The 21,545-nt window shown below is 45.4% G+C and overlaps 1 protein-coding gene across 4 annotated transcripts in view; it reads left to right on the top strand.

Annotated features, from left to right (window-relative positions):
• ttc6 (tetratricopeptide repeat domain 6) overlaps positions 1-21,545 on the top strand; it is a 414,842-nt gene that overhangs the window by 240,610 nt on the left and 152,687 nt on the right. For all 4 annotated transcript variants that reach the window (XM_068039290.1, XM_068039292.1, XM_068039293.1 and 1 more), the window contains 3 exons: positions 1,147-1,283; positions 17,723-17,892; positions 19,711-19,831. In XM_068039290.1, coding sequence (XP_067895391.1) covers positions 1,147-1,283; positions 17,723-17,892; positions 19,711-19,831 — 428 coding nt within the window. The remainder of the gene's footprint in view (positions 1-1,146; positions 1,284-17,722; positions 17,893-19,710; positions 19,832-21,545) is intronic.

Consider the following 21,545-nt stretch of genomic DNA (forward strand, 5'->3'; position numbering starts at 1 on the left):
TTAGTCCTGCATCAGCCTGCACTCCAAGAAGAATATAGACCACCAAGCATTGTCATTGAGTGAACTGAGCTGAATGCTATCAAGCAATTTACCTATATGGGGAGCGTCATCTCATTTGATGCCACCATAGACAAGGAAATTGACAATAGGCTTTCAAAAGCAAACAGCGCATTCACTAGACTCTACGAACGAGTGTGGAGCAACCAAAACCTTAGAGCACAGACCAAACTCAAAGTGTACAAAGCTGTAGTCCTCACCACCCTTCTCTGTGGTGCTGAGTCATGGGTCTTATACTGCCGTCATGTACGCCTTCTAGAGTGCTTCCATCAGCACTGCTTATGCAGCAGTCTCAAGGTCCACTGGCAGGACCGCATCACAAACATTGAAGCCCTGGAAATAGCCAACATCACCAGCATCGAGGCCATCCTCCTGCAAAGCCAACCGTGTTGGGCGGGTCATGTTGTCCAGATGGACGACAGTTGTCTGCCCAAGATTGTGTTGTATGGAGAGCTGACCACAGGCAAAAGGAACAGAGGGGCTCCATGCAAACATTTCAAGGACTTCCTGAAGAAGTCCCTCTGTGTGTGCCACATCGACCATCGCCAGTGGGAAGCACAGGCTATAGATCGTGATGCCTGGAGATGCTACATCAGGAGGGCTACAGACAACTTTGAGACTGAGCGAAGAACCAGCATGAAAGAGAAAAGGAGGAGAAGGATAGATCCAGTTGCCCCAGCAGCGACTACACCTTCACCTGTACCCGCTGAGGGAGAATCTGCCGGTCACGGATAGGCCTGACTAGCCACCAGCGGGCCTGCAACCGATGAGTACAACCTTCCTTAAAATCTTCGTCCGCGAAGAAATGCCAAGAGAGAAATACAGATTGTATTTTTCTAAAACCGAACAATGTTTGGTGCAACTTGGACTACTTGGTGCAAAATTATTTTAAAAAGTATGTCCCTAAATTTATCACTTCATTAAAAATTGTGTTTATCCATAGAAGTTAATATTGTGGATATAATATGTTTTGTTAAATTATTAGTCTTATTTTATATCTTCTCATAATAATTGATCAAAAACGTGGTAAATGCAAAAGTGCTATAGTTACAGATATCATGATGTGGCCTTTTATATATTTTATTGTAGGCCTTTACTTTGAACCCAAAAAGAACAGATGCTATGATGAAACGTGGTTTATTTTATTTTGAAAATTCCACTTGGCATTTAGCAATTCAAGACCTTACATCATTGATTAAACAGGAACCTGACAATGCTAAAGCAAGGTAAGCTACACACAAGCTTCTTTTCTGCATTGCAAAAGTTACTCAAATTATGAAGTATACTTAGAAAGTAATATTGCAATTAGTTTCCATTGGGGTTCTTTCAATTGTTTGTTGTAACTCAGGTGGAAGATCAGCAGAAACCCCAGAGAACTGTCATAAATGGTGTTAATATATTTCTCCATGGTTTTTGAGGATCTTTTGTCAAAGTTACAGTGTTTGATTGGGAGATCCCAGTGGAAATTCAGTGGTCAATGTTAATAACAATACATGAGCTTCTGTTTTAACTTTCTAAATTATGGGCAAATCAGCCATCACCTTTGGAATCCTTGTACAGAAACATTTTAGAACTTAAATTTCAGTACACTTTTGGAAACTTACTTTTTACTCCACTTCTCCCTCCCTTCATCCTTCCAGTACCTCACTAAAGTGTTCACTCTTTTTGAATGAAAGATGGGAGAGTATTTGACCATGGAGGTGAGGGATCTTATCACAGTTGAGCCCTCACATAACATAGAGATAGGCACACTTCCTGTAGGAGTCATTGCATAGCAAGCAGGAGCTGAAACTTTGGCAGAGGTTACAGCTCCCTAACTGATCTGTAATGGCCCATTTGAGATGAATTGACTCAGTGCAGTCCAGAGGTTGAACCTTTGACCTTTTGGTTTAGATAATCCGGAGCCATTCAAGTGGTGCATCTTCTCATTGCGTCATTGGAAATGCCATCGTCTTTTTAAAATTACTTTATAAGGATGTCCTATCTTATCCAAGATTATCCTGGAGAGCAAAAATAAATTGTGGCTTCTTTTCGACCAACTCTTTACTTAAGAACATCTCCAATGCCCCTTTCACCTCTACCTTTAACGACAAATACGAGAAGTTCATGAACATATTTGTTATTAAGATTGAGATCTTCCGTTCAGCTGCTTCCACACTTCCCCACTAAGCCTGACCTGCACCGTGTCCTAGATCTAAACTTGTGTCTTTCTCTTGTTTCTGTCCTATCTCTTCTCATGCCATCTTTGAGCACATCTTGTTGACAAAACCCACTTCCTGCTGCCTTGCTCTCATTCTAACTAAACTGCTGACCACCCAACCTCCCTTCCCTAGCTGGCACTGTAAATGGTTCCCTCTCCGAAGGTACTATCTCTCTCCCTTTCAACAATTTTGTTGTTCGACCACACTGTTTTAAAAAAAAATCTCTGAACCATTCTGCGTTTGCAACCTACTACCCATCTTTAACCTCCCCTTCATCTCCAAAGTCCATGAAATTTTGTCTCCTCTCAAATTCACGTCCAACTCTTCCGTAGCTCTAACCTAAGTCACAAATGACATTCCATGTGGCTGTGACTATGGCGCATTATCCCTCTTCACAGTCCTGGACCTTTCTGTAGCTCTTGACACTTTTGACCCTATCATCCTCCTCCAACGCCTGTCCTTTATTGCTGAATGGGTCTGACCTTGCTTGGTATCATTTTTTTCTATCTGATCATTATTTCTTGAGTCTCCAATGTGCCTAATCTTGACCACCTCCTTTTCCTCATAGACATGCTTTACATTGGCAATATCATTCACAGACAACAACAGAAAGTATTTATATAGCCCCCTTTCATGTAAGAAAATGTCCCAAGGCACTTCACAGGGGCATTATAAAACAAAATTTGACACAAAGCAATATAAGGAGATATTAGATCAGATGACCAAATGCACAGTCAAAGAGGTGTGTTTTCAGGAATGTCTTAAAGGAAGAAAACAAGGTAGAGAGGCAGAAAAATTTAGGGAGGGAATGCCAGAGCTTAGGGCCCAGACAGCTGCAGGCATGGTCGCCAAAGGTGGAGCAATTAAAATTGGGGATGCTCAAGAGGCCAGAAGTAGAGGAGCACAGGTATCACAAAGGTTGTGGGGCTGGAGAAGATTACAGAGATAGGGAGTGATGAGAGCATGCAGGGATTTGAAAACAAGGATGAGAATTTTAAAATCGAGGTGTTGCATAACGGGGAACCAATGTAGATCAGTGAGCACAAGGGTGATAGGAAAACAGGATTTTGTGCGAGTTAAGACACAGGCAACAGTATTTTGGATGACCTCAAGTTTACTGAAGGTAGAAGGTGGGAGACCAGACAGGAGTGCGTTAGAATATTCAAGTCTAGAGGTAACAAAGGCCTGGATGAGGTTTCAGCAGCAGATGAGCTGAAGCAGGGATGGAGTCGAGGATGTTATGGAAGTGGAAATAGGCAGTCCTAGTGGTGATGCAGAAATGTGGTTGGAAATTCATCTCGGGGTCAGATATAACACCAAGGTTGCGAACAGTCTGGTTCAGCCTCAGACAGTTTCCAGAGAGTGGAATGGAGTAGGTAGCTAGCTGAGTTTGTGGTGGGGACCAAATCCAATTGCTTCATCTTCCCAATATTTAATTGGAGGAAATATCTGCTCTTCCAGTACTGCTTGCTGGACATGCAGTCCGAAAAGGTGGTGGTGAGGTAGAGCTGGGGTGTTATCAGTGTACATGCGGAAACTGACATTGTGTTTTCAGATAATGTCACTGAGGGGCAGCATGTAAATGAGAAATAGGAGGGGGCCAAGGATAGTTCCAGAGCTAAATGTGTCGGAGTGGGAAAAGAAGCCATTGCAGGAGGTACTCTGGCTATGATTAGATAGATGAGAATGGAACCAGGCGAGTGCAGTGCCACACAGATGGACAGTAGTGGAGAGCTGTTCGAGGAGGACATTGTCAACTGTGTCAAATGTTGCAGATAGAGTGAGAAGTACAATGAGGCATAGTTGGCTTTTATTACAATCACATAGAATGTGACTTTGCAAGGAGCTGTTTCAGAACTATGGTAGGGGATAGAAACCTGACTGGAGGGATTCAAACATGGAGATCCAGGAAAGAGGGGCACGAATATGGCACATTCAAGGACTTTGGAGAGGAAGGGGAGTTTGAGCATGAGGCAGTAGTTTGCAAGGCCAGAGGGATGGAGAGTTGAATTTTTGAGGAGATAGCAGATTTGAAGGAGAGGGGGATAGTACCTGAGGAGAGAGAGCTATTACCAATATCAGTTAGCATGGGAGCCAGGAAGGGAAATTAGGTCAAGTGGGAATAGGGTTGAGAGAGCAGAAAGGAGAGGGGAAAGAGTTCTCATGGACAGGATGAGCTTGGAGAGGGCATGAAGGGAGATAGTAGAGAAACTGGAGAAAGATACAAGTTCAGGGCTAGTCAGGGGTGAGCCTTGCAGGAAATTTGGCCTGGCAAAGGAAGGGAAGTGGCAGAGGCAGCTGATCAGATTTTTTCAGTCTTAGTGACAAAGAAATCCATGAGCACCTCACATTTGTTGGAGGTGAGGGTGAAGGGGATAGGATCCATATCTGGCGGTAAATGGCTAAAACAGTTGTCCGCCACATCCGTTCATGTCTGCATACCTTGGATTTAAGGGAGCCACAGTCAAGGCTGTACCAGGGGGAACAGCCAACGCGAGCGTGAATAATGGTCCTAATTTGGATGACAGCTGGGGATGGGAGTAGTGGAGCAGATCAGTAGCTGCAGAAATGTTGTGGTAAATGGAGGGCCAAAAGCTAAATAGTTGGAATTTGAAAGTGCAGTTGTAAGTGAATTGGAGGATGAATTGGGGGAGAGTTTTTGCCAGGGGCCTGCAGAAGGAAGTATGTTTTGGAGCGGGAAGCGGGATGTGGGTGGACAGCGATACAAGGAATTGATCAAGATGGCCTTATCAGTGATTGATTGATACTATGGACGTAGTGAGGCCAAGTGACATGGCAAGATCAAAAAGATGGCCACGAATATGTTTTGGGTAATTCCGGACATGGGATCAACTTCCAAATGAGGCCAATTAGCTCTACCTCTCCATCACTCCTTCCACCCCTCAAATGCCTCTGTGCTATCAGATTACTTGTCTGAAATCCAGTCTTTGATGGATCATGATTTCTTCCAGTCAAAGCACTGGGAAGCTGAAATCATTGTTTTCAGCCCCCACCACAAACCCTGTACCCTTGCCACAAATTTCATCCCCCTCCCTGACCACTGTCTCAAACTGAATCAGACTGTTTATAACCTTGGCGTCCTCCTCCATCCTTAGCTGAGCTTCTAAGCCCATATCCTCTTCATTATATTGTGCATAGCCACCACTGCTATCTCAATCCATCTGAGGCTGAAACCCTCATCCATGTCTTTGTCATCTCGAGAATAACTCTCCTGGTGGCCTTGCATTCAACACCTTCTATAACCTTTAGCTCATCCAAAACTCTGCTGCCCATATCCTAATCCATACCAAGTCTCACACCAGGCACATTGGGCTTGCAGTCCCCTCAAATTGAAAATTCCCATTCACATGTTTAAATCCTTTCATGGTCTTGCCTCCCTTATCTCTACAATATCTTTCAGCCTTATAACCCCTCCTCCTTTCTCTGCTTCACGCCTCTTGGGCATCCCTCTCTTTTGCTGCCCAAGTAACATGCTCTGCAATTACTTCTCGAAGTTCCTCCACTTTCTCACATGCTTTTGGCCACCCATCTTGAGATGTTTGTTTCAGAGTCGATTTTATGATTGCATCTTTGTGAAATGCCTGGCGACATTACTTCTAAATTAAATGCTCTATGTAAATGCAAGTTGTTGTTGCCCACCATGTCTACAGTCATGGATATCTGTAGCAGTTATTTTCTGGCTTTGGCTGCAGCTTCAAGTGCATGTACCAACCTGCAGCCTATCACTTTTGGCCAGGAGCCGCAGCACTTTAAGGCCAACTGGGACGAGGTCACAAACAATTCTTGGGCTTTTATGACCATCAATGGTTCTACAAAAAATCAGAACAGTGGTATCTTAGATGTCAGAACCTGGCATCTCTTTCTGAAGAGTTTAATCCAGATTGTCTTGCACTCTCAAGGAATTGAAGATGGTAATACTGCCTCAAGTTGGTCAAGTGATATATCCAGCGACTGGCTGTCTCTAATGACCTGAAAAATGTTTATAATCACATTGTTATTTGGTGGTGTCAACAAACTTACCTCAGGTTCAATTATCAGGAACACAGTAATTATATATGAGTCAGGGATTCCTCAGCTCTATGTGTGTTCACAAAATTCCTTTCAATACAGCTCATCACAGATTTCTACACTTGAATGCCTTTCATCAGTTTCCTATTTCCTTTCAGAACTAGAAATTACTGTCTAGCTCCTCCTAGTTCATAGTAGAACACTGGTTCCTCTTGGTTCATAGAGCCAACACAAACACAAAGAGATGAATATCATGCTTCTGCACTGTAAACTTGTATGATTCTGTGGCTTTTAGACATATCATATAAAGTCTGTTCAACACAATGGGGGTAAAATTGGGCTCGGTAGTACCTGTTTTTGGGGCTTTGGTTCCAAAATAGCTTCAGCAGTGTGTGTGTGTGCACACTTCTGATATGAAGCGCACAGATACCATCTTGCTAAATAGGTTAGCTTGTGCAAACTTAACATCCTCTGGAAGAATGCAGAGCAGGCATATTATAAGTAAAAGGTACCTGGATCTGCACCTGAAGTGCTGTAACATACAAGGGTACGGACCAGCTGCTGGAAGGTGGCATTAGATTGGGCAGCTAGTTTTTTCAGCCGGCAAAGACACGATCACTGAATGGCCTTTCTGTGCTGTAACTTTTCCGGGAACCTGCTCCCCTCCAATTAATTGCCTGTTAAGTTCCTTGAGGAGCTTGTTAATAGGCTGGGGAAGGCCAGAAGGAAATTTTCAAAGCGGAGAGCAGGAGGAGTGACTGTTCCAATGCACAAAAGTGATCAGCTGTCGTGAGCAATGCAGTTGGACATTGTTTGATATCGATAATTATTCAAAGAAATCAAAACAAAAGTGAGATTGAAACATAGTGCTTCACCTGCCTTCCTGTTCTGTTTGGCCACTTGTTTGCATCATAACACTGCTAGCCCTCTGGTCCACTGCCTGCACCATCTGCAAGGCAATGGTGAACCCAATAATGGCTTCCCACCTCCATACCAGTCCTAGTGCCACTGATTGTGTGCCAGACTTGCCTCTGGCCCAATTAAATCATTTGTATTTTAAGATAGTGTTGTGCCAGCCATGATGACTTGGCGTCAGGATCCCGACCCCAGAATGAAAATCCAGCCCGATGACTCTACAGGAGTTTGATGGAAAGGCAACAGTTAGATTGGGATTCAGATACTGGTGACTTATTTTCCTAGGATGTTTGTAAGGAACATTGTTGGGGCAGAACTTCCGAATAAAGCCAATTTTATAGATGTGGGTGTGGTGGGGCAGGGTCTCCTAGGCAGGAGTTTCCTCTGTTCCATCTTGAAATCTGCCAGATAGTGCATTAGTGATCAGTAACACTGAATGGAAGCACCTGGATTGTTGCATGAATTCCTGAAGATCTGTAATATTTAACCATGACTCTGGAGCCTCCTTATTACGAGATAGTGCAGGCGATTTTTGATATATGGTGCAGATTGGTTACAGCATATGCTCTACCTGCCCAGTGTGAGAATGGTGAGAGTCCCAATTACTTTGCATTGACTAAATGAGCTGCCAGTACTAATGATGGCTATGGTTATTGGAGGCCAATCATCTCAGTCCCAGGACATCATTCCTCAGGGCGGTGTCTTAGGCCCAACCATCTTCAGTTGCTTCAATGACTGAATTGACTGTGTCTTGTAGATGGCGGACACAATGACTGACACAATCAATCAAATGCCTTGCCTCCATCATAAGGTCAGAAGTAGCGCTGTTCGCTGATGATTGCACAGTGTTTAGTACCATTTGCAAGTCCTCAGATACTGAAGCAGTCTGTGTCCAGCTGCAGCAAGATCTGGAAAAGATTCAGGCTGGGCTGATAAATGACAAGTAACATTCATGCCACACAAGTGCCAGGCTATGACCATTTCCAACAAGAGAGAATCTAACCCTCTCCCCATGACATTCAATGGCATTGTCATCACTGAATCCCCCACCATCGCCATCCTAGGGATTGCCATTGACCAGAAGCTTAACTGGACCAGCAAAATAAATACGGTGGTACAAGGGCCACTCAGCTCCTGACCTCATTACAGCCCTGATTCAAACATGGACAAAAGAGCTGAACTCAAGAGATGAGGTGAGAGTGACTATCCTTGACATCAAGGCAGCATTTGATCGAGCATGGCATCAAGGAACCCTAGCAAAAGCTGGAGTCAATGGGAATCAGGGGGAAAACACTGCTGGTTGAAGTCATACCTAAGACAAAGGAAGATGGTTGTGGTTGTTGGAGGTCAATCATCACCGCTCCAGGACATCACTGCAGGAGTTCCTCAGGGTCGTGTCCTAGGCCCAACCACCTTCAGCTGCTTCATCAATGACCTTCCTTCAATAATAAGGTCAAAAGGTCAGAGCTGGGGCTGTTAGCTGATGATTGCACAATGTTCAGCACCATTTGCAACTCCTCAGATACTGAAGCAGTCCGTGTAGAAATGCAGCAAGACCTGGAAAACATCCAGGCTTGGGCTGATAAGTGGCAAGTAACATTAACGCCACACAAGTGCCAGGCAATGACTATCTCAAACAAGAGAGAATCTAACCATCTCCCCTTGACATTCAATGGCATTACGATCGCTGAATCCCCCACTATCAACATCCTGGGGGTTACCATGACCAGAAACTGAACTGGAGTAGTCATATAACTACCGTGGCTACAAGAGCAGGTCAGAGACTAGGAATTCTGCAACACGTAACTCACCTCCTGACTCCCCAAAGCCTGTCCACCATCACAAGGCATAAGTCAGGAGTGTGATGGAATACTCTCCACTTGCCTGGATGGGTGCAGCTTCAACAACACTCAAGAAGCTCGACACCATCCAGGACAAAGCAGCCCACTTGATTGGCATCCCATCCACAAATATTCACTCCCTCCACCACCGACGCACAGTGGCAGCAGTGTGTACCATCTATAAGATGCACTGCAGCAAAGCACCAAGGCTTCTTAGACAGCACCTTACAAATCCACGACCTCTACCACCTAGAAGGACAAGGGCAGCAGTTGCATGGGAACACCACCACCTGCAAGTTCCCCTCCAAACCGCACACTATCCTGACTTGGAACTATACAGCCTTTCCTTCACTGTTGCTGGGTCAAAATCCTGGAACTCCCTTCCTAACAGCAGTGTGGGTGTACCTACACCAGATGGACTGCTGCAGTTGAAGAATGTGGCTCACCACCACCTTCTCAAGGGCAATAAGGGATGGGCAACAAATGATGGCCTTGGCAGTGATGCTCACGTCCCATGAGCAAAGAAAAAAATAATCATATTGTTTATAGGCAGGACCTGCTGCCATGCAATGGGGAAGTTCACTTTTCAAAAGTAATCAGTGGACAGAGTATTACTGAGGCAGCAAGTAGCATGATATTGGCTAGAGCACCCCAGTTCTCCAATGGAGCCATAGAGGGCTTTGTGTAGCAAATGAGGATTATGAAGGAGTTTCTTTTCTCTTCAATGGGTAATGGATGCCCTGGCAAATTAGATGGCTGGATAGGTCAATGCCAATAGTATTAATCCTAGGATCTGAATGCACTGCTGTGAGAAATTTAATGATTGTAACTTATTTGCCAAGTTAAGACTTCTCTTCACATCTCTCTTACTTCCTCTATGCAATCTTGCAAAGACAGACTTGAGAACCAGCAATATAAATCCTTAAATAAAGACAGAAAATGCAGGAATAGTCAACAGATCTGGAGAGAGAAACAGGATCAATGGGCTGGATTTTGTTTGAAGGCCTCAGGTCCCGGAGCTGGCAGTGGGTGCCACTTCTGCTCAAGCATCATGCGGCCGGCCGAATGAGGGGACATGGCGGCAAGCCAATTAACTACCTGGAGGCCAGCCAATTAACTACCTGGAGGCATGGGCCTGTCCAATTAACAAGTGGGGCGGGCACTGAGGCACTGATGGCAACATCACCTGGCTCAAAGTCAGGTGCTGGTGCCATTTTAAATGGTTGCCAGCCCTGCAGGTAGTGCCACCTTGCTGTTAATGATTGCTTGAGCAGCATTGTTGAAGAGCCCTCCAGCTAAAGTGAAAACCCCTGCACCAGAATTGAAGACCCCTGCACCAGAATTGAAAACTCCAGCATACCTGCACCAGAATTGAAGACCCTGTGCCCTTGAACCAGAATTGAAGACACCTATTCTCCTGCACCAGAATTGAAAACTCCAGCACCCCTGGACCAGAATTGAAGGCCCCTGCACCTCTGGACCAGAATTGAAAACTCCAGCACTCCTGGACCAGAATTGAAGGCCCCTGCACCTCTGGACCAGAATTGAAAACTCCAGCACTCCTGGACCAGAATTGAAGATCCCGGACCAGAATTGAAGGCCCCTGCACCCCTGGACCAGAATTGAACATCTCTGCAGCAGGATTGAAGACTCCAGCATCCCTGGACCAGAATTGAAGATCATTGCACTCCTAGACCCAAATTGAAGGCCCCTGCACCAGAATTGAAGACTCCATCCCTAGACCAGAATTGAAGATCCCTGCACCAGAATTGAAAATTCCAGCACTCCTGGACCAGAATCGAAGACCCCGGACCAGAACTGAAGACCCCTGCACCCCTAGACCCAAATTGAAGACCCCTGCATCAGAATTGAAGGTTCCCTCACCCCAGACCAGAATTAAAGACCCCTGCACCCCAGACCAGAATTGAAGACTTCTACACCTGCGGATCAGAATTGAAGACGCCTGCACCCCTCCACCAGGACACAAGACCCAAGGAGCTAACCGGGAGCCAGCTGCCACCATGGCATAGGGAAGACAATGGGTGACTCCACAGTTGAGCGATGCCTCCCTGCAGGTTCTCTCCCAGGCTGCAAGGGCAAGGCAGGAGGTCCTCTTCCCCAGGGACAGCAAGAGGAGACCGTCCCACCTGATGATTCAAGCCTGGATGGAGATTGCATAGGAGGCTGTAGGGTCACTACTGAACATAGATGCAGTGCTGCAAACTGATCAATTACCTCTTTCAGTCCACCAGGATGAGTTATCCATACCACTGTCTTTTGGGCTTGCATGTGGCAATGTGAGGCAGTGTGCTAGATGGGGAGGGATTGACCACCCAGTCAGAGGCAAGGGGGTGAGGCAGCAGCATATCCTTTCAGATGCATGGCTGCATCTTGGTGAGGTGGCCTTCGGTCTTTGCTGACCCCCACCACGTCCCTGGAGAGCAGAAGTAAGGAGGAGGCCTTTGTAAACCCCATCATGGGCCAAAGCACAGTCTGTCACTATCCTAATTGTTGTGCTAGTCCTCTTGGGAAAACTAACAGTGTTCAGCCTTCTGCTTGTAGGAGAAATGGCACAATAATAAAGAACAGGCCACGACTGGTGGAGGCCTCCCATACATCCTTGTTCTGACCCCGTCAGAGGAGGGGGTCCTGGAGCTGGCTGGATCGTAGGGCAGCCCTGGAATTGCTGATAGTGAAACAGGAGTGTCAACCCAAGAGAGTGAGTGAATGAGTACAGGGTCACAAGTGTGCATCTGAATGTCTGAGTGACACATGAAGCATAGTCTCAATTGGCCACCACTGGACTCATGGAGCTCCACATCAGGCATGGTTGGGATAAGGAGATGTGAAATCCTTAACCCCTAAATGTTTGTGTTCTCTCACACAGGTCTCGGTAATCTGAAGGACACTCAGCTGCAGAGAGCAGGGGCCATCTGTCCAGGAGAAGGAGGGGATCTTCAGAGGATGCACCATCACATCATTCCCCATACCCTCCACCAGCACAGATACTCTCACGTCAGTGGGAATGCATTCGTGATTAGATTCAGGGGCACAAGCTGTTGAGCACAGCAATGATGTGCCCGAGCAGCTGATGGAGGATGTGATAGCCGAGACCATTGACAGTCGGAGGACTGTGGAAGGCCAGGCCCGTGTGGAGCCCCAGGCTGGTGATGTGCCTCTGGAGTTGTTGACAACACAGCAACTGCTGGAGCTGTAGTGAGATGTGAGAGGACATCTGGCAGAGCTTCCAGAGGCTATGTGCACCCATGCATGGACATTAGAGGAGTCCATCCAGGCCATGAGTGTTGTCATGTCTCAGGCATGTGCGCGCTTGGCTTTCTCCATTGAGAGGTAGGCAACCCTCATGAAGAGCCAGATCCAACAGACCAGTCAGTGGATGCCAGAGATGCACGTAGACCTGCTTACCATCAGCTTGTCCATGAACTCCATGCAGCAGTGCCAAGGCGAGAGGGGGATGAGGTGCCTGGAGCCTCCACCAGGTGCTCGTCCTTCTCTGATGAGCAGGGAGGCACAAGTATGCCTTGAAAGGCTGGAGAAGTGGCTTCCTGCTTCATCTGGGGGCTCCTCCTTAGGGCGCTCTGAGTGTGGACAGCAGCTCCTCAGCTCCGCTGTCAGTGACCCCAGCAACTCCAGTAGTTGTGATGACAGAGAAGGGTCCTGCAGCTGTGCAGGGGCCCCTCAGCATATGGGGTCTTCCAGGCCTCAGGCAGCCAGAGCAGGGTCACCAATGTCATCCCTGGCCATGGGGTGGCCTGATCAACAGCCTGCCTCCACCTCAGCTGCAAGCACAGCAGTCGCACCTCGTAGGAGCACACATAAGAGAGTTAAGAAGAACACCTAGATGAACATGGGGATCATGGGTGTTTGGACTTTGCACATGTTAAGTCTTTATACTATAGTGCCAATTAATAAATGTAAGACTTACTATTGGTAGTTATCCCTGCATTTCTTGCTACCTTGTCAGATGTCATCTACAGCCTTGCTCCCTCATTGGGCTGCTAATGTTGAGGTAGGCTGCATTTGGTCAGCTCCTCAGCTTTGCCAGTGCGCAATGTGAACTTGGGCGCTGGGTGATGGAGTACGAGATGAAGGAAGTGACAGCAGGTATGCATTTAGGTAAGTCTTTATTGCGCTGATAGTAAAAAGACAAGAAACAGGTATGTATGAGATTGTCCCGAGCCTTCTATGCACGTCTCTTTTTCCCCCTTGCCTCTGTTGCAAGGGACTCCTCATCCTGTGCTGCCTGCTCAGTAGCTTCCTCCACATCCTAATGTCGGATGAGGAGTGGTGTCAATGATGTCCTCATTATGCAAGGCCTCCCCCTATGCAGTGCTAGATTGTGTAGAGCACAGCAGATCACCACAATCCATGAGACCCTCATTGGGGCATACTGAAGGGTTCCACCGGATCTGTCTGGGCACCTGAATCTCATCTTCAGCAGCCCAATGGCCTGCTCGATGGTCGCTCGGGTGGACCTGTGGCAGGTGCTGTACCTCTCCTCTGCTGCAGTGTGAGGGTTCATAGGAAGATAGGGACATAGGGAATAGGTGCAGGAGTAGGCCATTTGGCTCCTCAAGCCTGCTTCGCCATTCACCTAAATCATGGCTGATCTTCTTCCTCAACGCCATTTTCCCACACTATCCCCATATCCCTTGATATCTTTAATATCTAGAAATCTATCGATTTCTGTCTTGAATATACTCGATGACAACCTCCACAGCCCTCTGGGGTAGTGAATTCCAAAGATTCACCAGTCTCTGAGTGAAGAAATTCCTCCTTATCTCAATCCTAAATGGCCTATCTCTTATTCTGAGACAGTGCCCCCTGGTTCTCGACTCACCAGCCAGGGGAAACATCCTTCCTGCATCTACCCTGTCAAGCTCTAAGAATTCTGTGTTCCATTAATGAGATCACCTCTCATTATTCGAGAATAATTATAGAGAATAGAGGCCCAGTCTCCTCAATCTCTCCTCATAGGACAATACCACCATCCCAGGGATTAGACTGGTTAACCTTTGTTGCACTCCCTCTATGACAAGTATATCCTCACAGGCGTGAGTAGCCATATCTTCAATGTCCTTGTCCCCGAGAATCCATCTCTGAATGCGCATTGCGGGGGTTTGGGGGTGGTCGGAAAACTGTCTGAGTACATAGGCACTATGGCTGCTTCCTCGGAACCGTGCACACACCTAAAGGATCTGCTTTCGATGGTTGCAGACCAGTTGTACATTGATGGAGAGGAAGCCTTTCCTGTTGATGAAGGCCGCTAGCTGGTCCATGGGAGCCTTGATGGCCACATGGGCAGTCAATGACACCCTGCACCTGGGAGATTCCAGCGATGGCCCCAAACCCAATGGACCTCTGCCTGATTGTCTGGATCGGTTCAGTAGTGCACGTCGTCACCCGCTCTATTGAACAGGGCGTTGTTCACCTCCTTGATGCAGTGATGGGCTGCAGCCTGGGAGATCCGACGCATGTCCCCAGTGGATCCCTGGAAAAAGCCGGAGGCGTAGAAGTTGAAAACCATGGTAATCTTCAAGGCTACTGGCATTGGATGTCCACCAAACCCATGGGTCTCAACTCATCCTGCAGCATGGCGCATAAATCAGTGACTGCCTCCCTGGAGAGCGTCATTCTTCGCATGGTTCAGGTAGTAATCCAGAGATTATTACCTTTGAGGTTCTGTTCATTAATTTGGACCCTAGCTCCTCAAACTCCCTCAGCAGAACTTCATTCCTTGTTCTACCTATGTTCTTGATTCCTATATGGACCATGACAACTGGATCCTTCCTCTTCTACTTCAGGTTTCTCACCAGCCACAAGGAGATGTTCTTATCCTTGGCATTGAGTTTGCAGCACAACCTTTGGAACTCCTAATCTTGGCTGCAGAGAACTGTATCTAACCCCTTGACTTTACTGTTCCCTACCACTGTCACATTCCTTTCACTCTCCCAACTTGAGTGGTCTCCAGTACCATGTTGCCATGGTCAGTTTGGTCATCCACCTTGCAAACTTTGCCCTCATTCACGTAGACAGCAAGAACCTCGTACCGTTTGCATAAGGACAAAGGTTGAGGCTCCTCCAGCACTGCACTTGCGGTTCCCTTTCCGGTCTGGCTTTCAGTCACATGCTCCTGTCCATGGCCACTAACCAGGCCTGTGCCACTTCCTAACCTAAGGGTTGTGACTGATTCCTGGATCAAAGTGTCCAGGTGACTTTCCCCATTCCCTGATGCTCAGCAATGTCTGCACCAGCTCAACATCTCTGAGCTGAATTTGCTCGAGATGCAGACACTTACTGCGTATATTGTAGTCCTGGATCACAATGTTCTCTACAGACTTCCACATGCTGAAGTTGTGGTAAACCACTTGCACTACCATCTCTATCTAAAAAGTCACTGTGTAATGTTGAAAAAGCAGCAGCCAATTTGCACACAATAAGCTCCCACAAGCAGCAATGTGATAATGAGCAGATAATGTGTATTTGTGGTATTGACTGAAGGATAAATATTGGCCAGGACATCAGGGATAACTCCCCTGCTGTTCTTCAAGATAGTGCCATGGGATCATTTACATCCAACCAAGCAGGCAGATGGGAGCCACATTTTTGCATTTCACTTCAAAGGCATCACCTCCAACAGTACAGCATTCCCTCAGTACTGCACTGGAGTGTAAACCTTGATTTTTGTACTCAAGCCTTGGAATGGGACTTGAACCTAGAGCCTTACACCTGAAAGGCAAGGGTGCGACCAACTGAGCCACAGCTAACAAGCTTAAATGCTACGTAAGAGTACTTAAACGGTTGCAAGTCCTCAAAGCAGAAAAGTCACCTGGTTTGGATGGGATACATCCAAGGTTCCAAACCATAGTTTTTTAATCCTTCTTCGATATGGGGGTGATGCCAGAGGAATGGAGGATTGCAAATGTTACGCCCTGTTTAAAAAAGAGAGAGGGTTAAACCCAGCAAATACAGGCCAGTTAGCCTAACCTTGGCGGTAGGGAAATGTTACAGGCAAAATATGTTTGACTAACTTGATTGAGTTCTTTAAAGAAGTAATGGAAAGGGTTGATAAGGGTAGCGCGGTTGCTGTGTACATGGACGTTCAAAGGCATTTGATAAAGTGCCACATAATTAACTTATTAGCAAAATTAAAGCTCATGGAATTAAAGGGACAGTGGCAGTGTGGACTTGAAATTGGCTAATGGTCAGAAAGCAGAGAGTAGTGATTAATGGTTGTTTTTTCAACCTAGAGAGAAGTATTAAATGGAGTTGCTCAGGGGTTGGTATTAGGAATACTGCAGTTTTTGATATAAATGATCTGGACATAAATTCTAAGTTTGCAGATGACACAAAACTCATATAATGAACAATGAGGATAATAATAGACTTCAGGAGGACATAGACTGGTGAAATGGATAGACATAAGGCAGATGAATTTCAACACAGAGAAGTATGAAGTGATACATTTTGGTAGGAAGAATGAGGATAGGCAATATAAATGAAATGGGACAATTTTAAAGGGGGTGCAGGAACAGAGAAACCTGGGGTGAATGTATACAGATCTTTGAAAGTGTCAGGACAAGTTGAGAACGCTGTTAAAAGAAGCATATGAGATCTCTGGTTTTATGAATAGAAGCCATAGAGTACAAAAGCAAGAAAGTTCTGCTAAATGTTTTGAAAACACTGGTTAGGCCTCAGCTGAAGCACTGTATTTTAGGAAGGATGTCCAGGCCTTGGAGTGGGTGCAGAAGAGATTTAATAGAATGGTACCAGAGATGAGTTATGTTTAGAGACTGGAGAGGTGGAATTGTTCTCCTTAGATGAGGGAAGATTTAGAGGGGTTCAAAATCATAAATGATTTACGAGGAGTAACTATGGAGAAACTATTTTGAATGGCAGAAGGGGCAGTTAAAAAAAGAAAAAACCTTGCTTTTATAGAGCACCTTTTATGACGTCAGGACGTCTCAAAACACCTTACAACCAAAGAAGTACTTTTGAATTGTAGTCACTGTTGTGATGCATGGAATGTGGCAGCCATTTGGCACATAAGCAGCAATGTGATAATGACCAGATAATCGGTTTTTGTGATGTTGATTGAGGGATAGATTTTGGCCAAGACACTGGAGATTACTCCCCTGTTCTTAAAATAGGGCCACGGGATCTTCAAGATCCACCTGAGAGGGCAGATAGGTCCTCAGTTTATTATTTTATCTGAAATACAGCACCTCCACCAATGCAGTGCCAGTCTAGATTTTTGGGCTCAAGTCTCTGGAGCCAATCTTCTGGCTCACAGTTGAAACTGCTACCAACTGAGCCACAGCTGACACTAGCACACCACTACAGATTTTTATAGTGATTGACAAAAGAACTAAACATGACATGAGGAAGAAAAAATGTATGCAGCAATTTGCTGTGATCTGGAATGCATTGCCTGAAAGGGAGGTGGAAGCAGATTTAATAGTAGCTTTCAAAAAGGAGGAATTGGATAAATACTTGAAGTGAAAAAAATACAGGGCTTTGGGGAAAGAACAGACGAATGGGACTAATTGGACAGCTCTAACAAAGGATGGGCAGGTGCACAATGGGCTGAATGTCCTCATTCTGTGATCTATCACTTTATGATTTCAATTTGATATTTTTGCAATTTTTCTGTACTAGGAATTATCGTGGACAAGCATATGCTAAGCAAGCAATGTTCAGGGAAGCAATTGAGGATCTGTCTGCTGCGATTCATTTGGATCCTAACAACTGGGAGGCTTTCTATCACAGAGGTTGCCTGCTGCGTAAGATTCACCCACGTCAAGCTTTACAGGACTTTAGTGTTTCAGGTAGATTGCAAACTGAATTTATACTATAGTTAGTGGTTATACAAATGTTAAGAGAAGTTGATTTGTCCACTAAGCTGTGCTCAAAACCAAAAATATTATCAGGAATTAACAGTACTGCATACATTTTTAATTTTATGTCAGTTGTTTACCACATAAGTAACATTGATTGCAATAGAGTGTACTTTTCTGTAGTCAGTACAGTTGTGGATGGCAAGAGGGATGTCGATCTTGACGGATATTTAGATCTCAAGAATTCAGGGACACATTGCTGTCAATTGTACCAGAATTATACCTGCCAGTGACCTTTGCCACTGATCTGCTGGAGTATGCAGGATTAGTGTGAGGTCCTCTGATTTAAATATTGTCAGTGGGCACCTGTACCGTTTGAGACATGTGTCGCGTGCCTACAAACAGGCAAGACTGAAAGGTCCCGATCCAGGTGTTGGGAGGTGTGAGGAAGGAGGGGAACAGTTCCTCCCCAGAATGATGATTTGTCACGCCTTTGTCCCTTTTTGTAAAGGCACCATTAATGTAAATGGAAAAAAATTATTTGTTGACCTTTCATTCATTCAGCCTGGATCCTGAGATGGGCTTCACTTTCATGGGGATAGCAGGCTGTATGTTTCTTTTCACTGGGCATATTGACTGCCACTGTTCCTCCAGGCCTCTGAAAAGCTGAGGTCATGGGGGCTTCCAAGTAGGGAGCCCCTGCGTTTGGTCCTACTCCCTTCATACTAAAGGTGCCATCCACTACAAGACAATTTCAACTGAATAGATTAGGGAGACAACTAAATAGGTTAGGGAGGACCAGTGGTCATGCTTACATGTTACGTCAGGGCAGAATATTTTTTATTTTTAGAATTTTTTTATTTAGAGATACTGCACTGAAACAGGCCCTTCGGCCCACCGAGTCTGTGCCGACCATCAACCACCCATTTATACTAATCCTACACTAATTCCATATTCCTACCACATCCCCACATTTCCCTCCCACCTACCTATACTGGGGGAAATTTATAATGACCAATTTACCTATCAACCTGCAAGTCTTTGGCATGTGGGAGGAAACCGGAGCACCCGGAGGAAACCCACGCAGACACAGGGAGAACTTGCAAACTCCACACAGGCAGTACCCAGAATTGAACCCGGGTCGCTGGAGCTGTGAGGCTGCGGTGCTAACCACTGCGCCACTGTGCCGCCCTTAACAATGCAGCTGTTAGGCAGTTATTCTTTTCCCAGAGAATAGAACACCTGTGGAAAAGGTTGCCAGCTCGTGTGATGAATGCTGATTCTCTGTATTTCTTAAAGTGAAAGCTGGACCTCTTTCTGGCGAGAGTAGGGATCACCTCAGACAAGGTATCCTGTAATGTAAAGTAGGAACAATGTGATCTCATGGACGAGTTTTGATTGTCTAAGGGGGTTGGAGTGGTATTTTCAAGTTTTATTCCTTCCTAATTGGCCTGGGTATTTCTATAATCTGTATTTTATGCCTCTCCCAGGAGATTTCTGGGTGGGTGGAGAGTGTATGTATTGTGATGCATAATGCATCACAACATTATGGAACAGGCTGGAAGATCATTAGGTATTTTCCTGTTAGTCATTTTCATATGCTTATATTTGAAAACTTTGCTGGGGTCAGAGGCGTAGTTTAGGGGCATGTGCATCTTTGCACTGCCACTCCTCACATTTTGCTCCCTATATGTCCCACTGCTGTATAGAAATCTTGGAAATAAAATGTCCAATAAACAAGCTAAAATTTTCTTCCAATATAGTAGATAATACATATTTACGAGCAAGCTTTTCTACTTTTCTTTACAGTACTTATCAATGATGAGGTTGAGAATTTAAATTCATTTTTGCATCGTGGGATTTTGTACACTGAACTCAGTGAGTGGCATGCAGCAATATGTGACTTTGAAAGCGTACTCAAGCTTGACAGGTACATGGTCTGAATCTTCTTACATTGTGAGACAGGTAGCTGATTGCACCACAAGAGATAAGTATGAAAGTATCATGGTTGTTTTCTGAATAACAACTATTAACATGCATAATGAATTCTTACTGTTCATATAGGCCATGGGGTTTGTAGGAAGAACCATGATACCAATGTGGCTGCTATCTATGTGTGGTGTACTAGTGAACCCTGTCACCAAGTGAAATCATTATGCTCTGTTCAGCTCATGCCTTCTTTATGCAGGAAGGGTGATGAAGGCATTGCCCTTTGTAAACCTAGTATTTGTTATTTGCTTGACAGAAGTGCACTACCTGATATGCGAGATGATCTCAGTGATGCATGTGAAGGATTATAACATTATTTCATGCTTTGGTAATATTCTTTCTTACCGGAAGAGCTGTTTTTGTTCCAGATGTCTGCAGATGTGTGGCAGGCACCATTTTGAAGTGGAGGTAGCACAGACAGGTCTCCTTTCCTCAGGTAGATGTGGCAGATCCTGGGGTAGCAACTGGTGCATCAAAAACTTCTGAGCTGTTATTGCTTCTGCATTTGTTGGCCCTAGATGAACACATTTTCCTCATCTGAATCATACATGCTAATGGAACTCCATAAAGAATTTCCATCTTCCCCACTTTGTACGTTGTTACTTAAATGACAGAAACAACTAAGAATGACAAAGACTGTTCAGCAAAACCAACAAATGCATCGTGTAAAATGGAGTACAATTTAACAGAAAACACAAAATATAATACTCTTGAAAACAACTGTTCCACATTAATCTATCTTTAAGAAATCCACTTGAACTGATCAAGCCCATTGATCTTTGATGTATCCATGTGAGATGTGTGCTGTAGGGGTGTCTAGGTGAAATATGACATGGGACCCAATTTGCATAATTATTTTTATTTATTTTTATTTAGAGATACAGCACTGAAACAGGCCCTTCGACCCACCGAGTCTGTGCCGACGATCAACCACCCATTTATACTAATCCTACATTCCTACCACATCCCCACCTGTCCCTATATTCCCCTACCACCTACCTACACTAGGGGCAATTTATAATGGCCAATTTACCTATCAACCTGCAAGTCTTTGGTGGTGGGAGGAAACAGGAGTACCCGGTGAAAACCCACGCAGACACAGGGAAAACTTGCAAACTCCACACAGGCAGTACCCAGAATTGAACCCGGGTCGCTGGAGCTGTGAGGCTGTGGTGCTAACCACTGCGCCGCCCATTACCACAGGTAATGTGAGTTCCAAGTGCCTGCGCCAATGCCAGTTTATGCAACTCAAAATCTCTTACTGGAGAATTGGGAGGCCTGATATCCTGACCTGTGCTCTGCACGGGAGGACTCTGCACCACCCATGCAGGTGGAGAAAATTGTAGTTCTTCTGTATACATATATTAAAAAAAGAAAGATGTGCCTTATCATATCTGTTGGAAACCTCCAAAAGCATTTGTCATACAGGCCAGAATTTTACCAGCCCTTCAAAGGCAGGCTAGGAGGCAGGAGGGCTGGAAAAATTGCAGCAGAAGGCATCGGATGGGAAGTGATGGACGCCTAATGCCTGTGGCACTGAAGGTGACCCTGGCACTGAAGGTCCCCTTGGTGCTGAATTTCTATGCCTCATGATCATTCCAGGCATTCTCTGGAGATATCTGTGGGATTTCTCAGTCAGAAGCTCATCGCTGCAT

Source organism: Heterodontus francisci, chromosome 9, assembly GCF_036365525.1.
Source record: "Heterodontus francisci isolate sHetFra1 chromosome 9, sHetFra1.hap1, whole genome shotgun sequence".
Lineage (NCBI taxonomy): Eukaryota > Metazoa > Chordata > Chondrichthyes > Heterodontiformes > Heterodontidae > Heterodontus > Heterodontus francisci.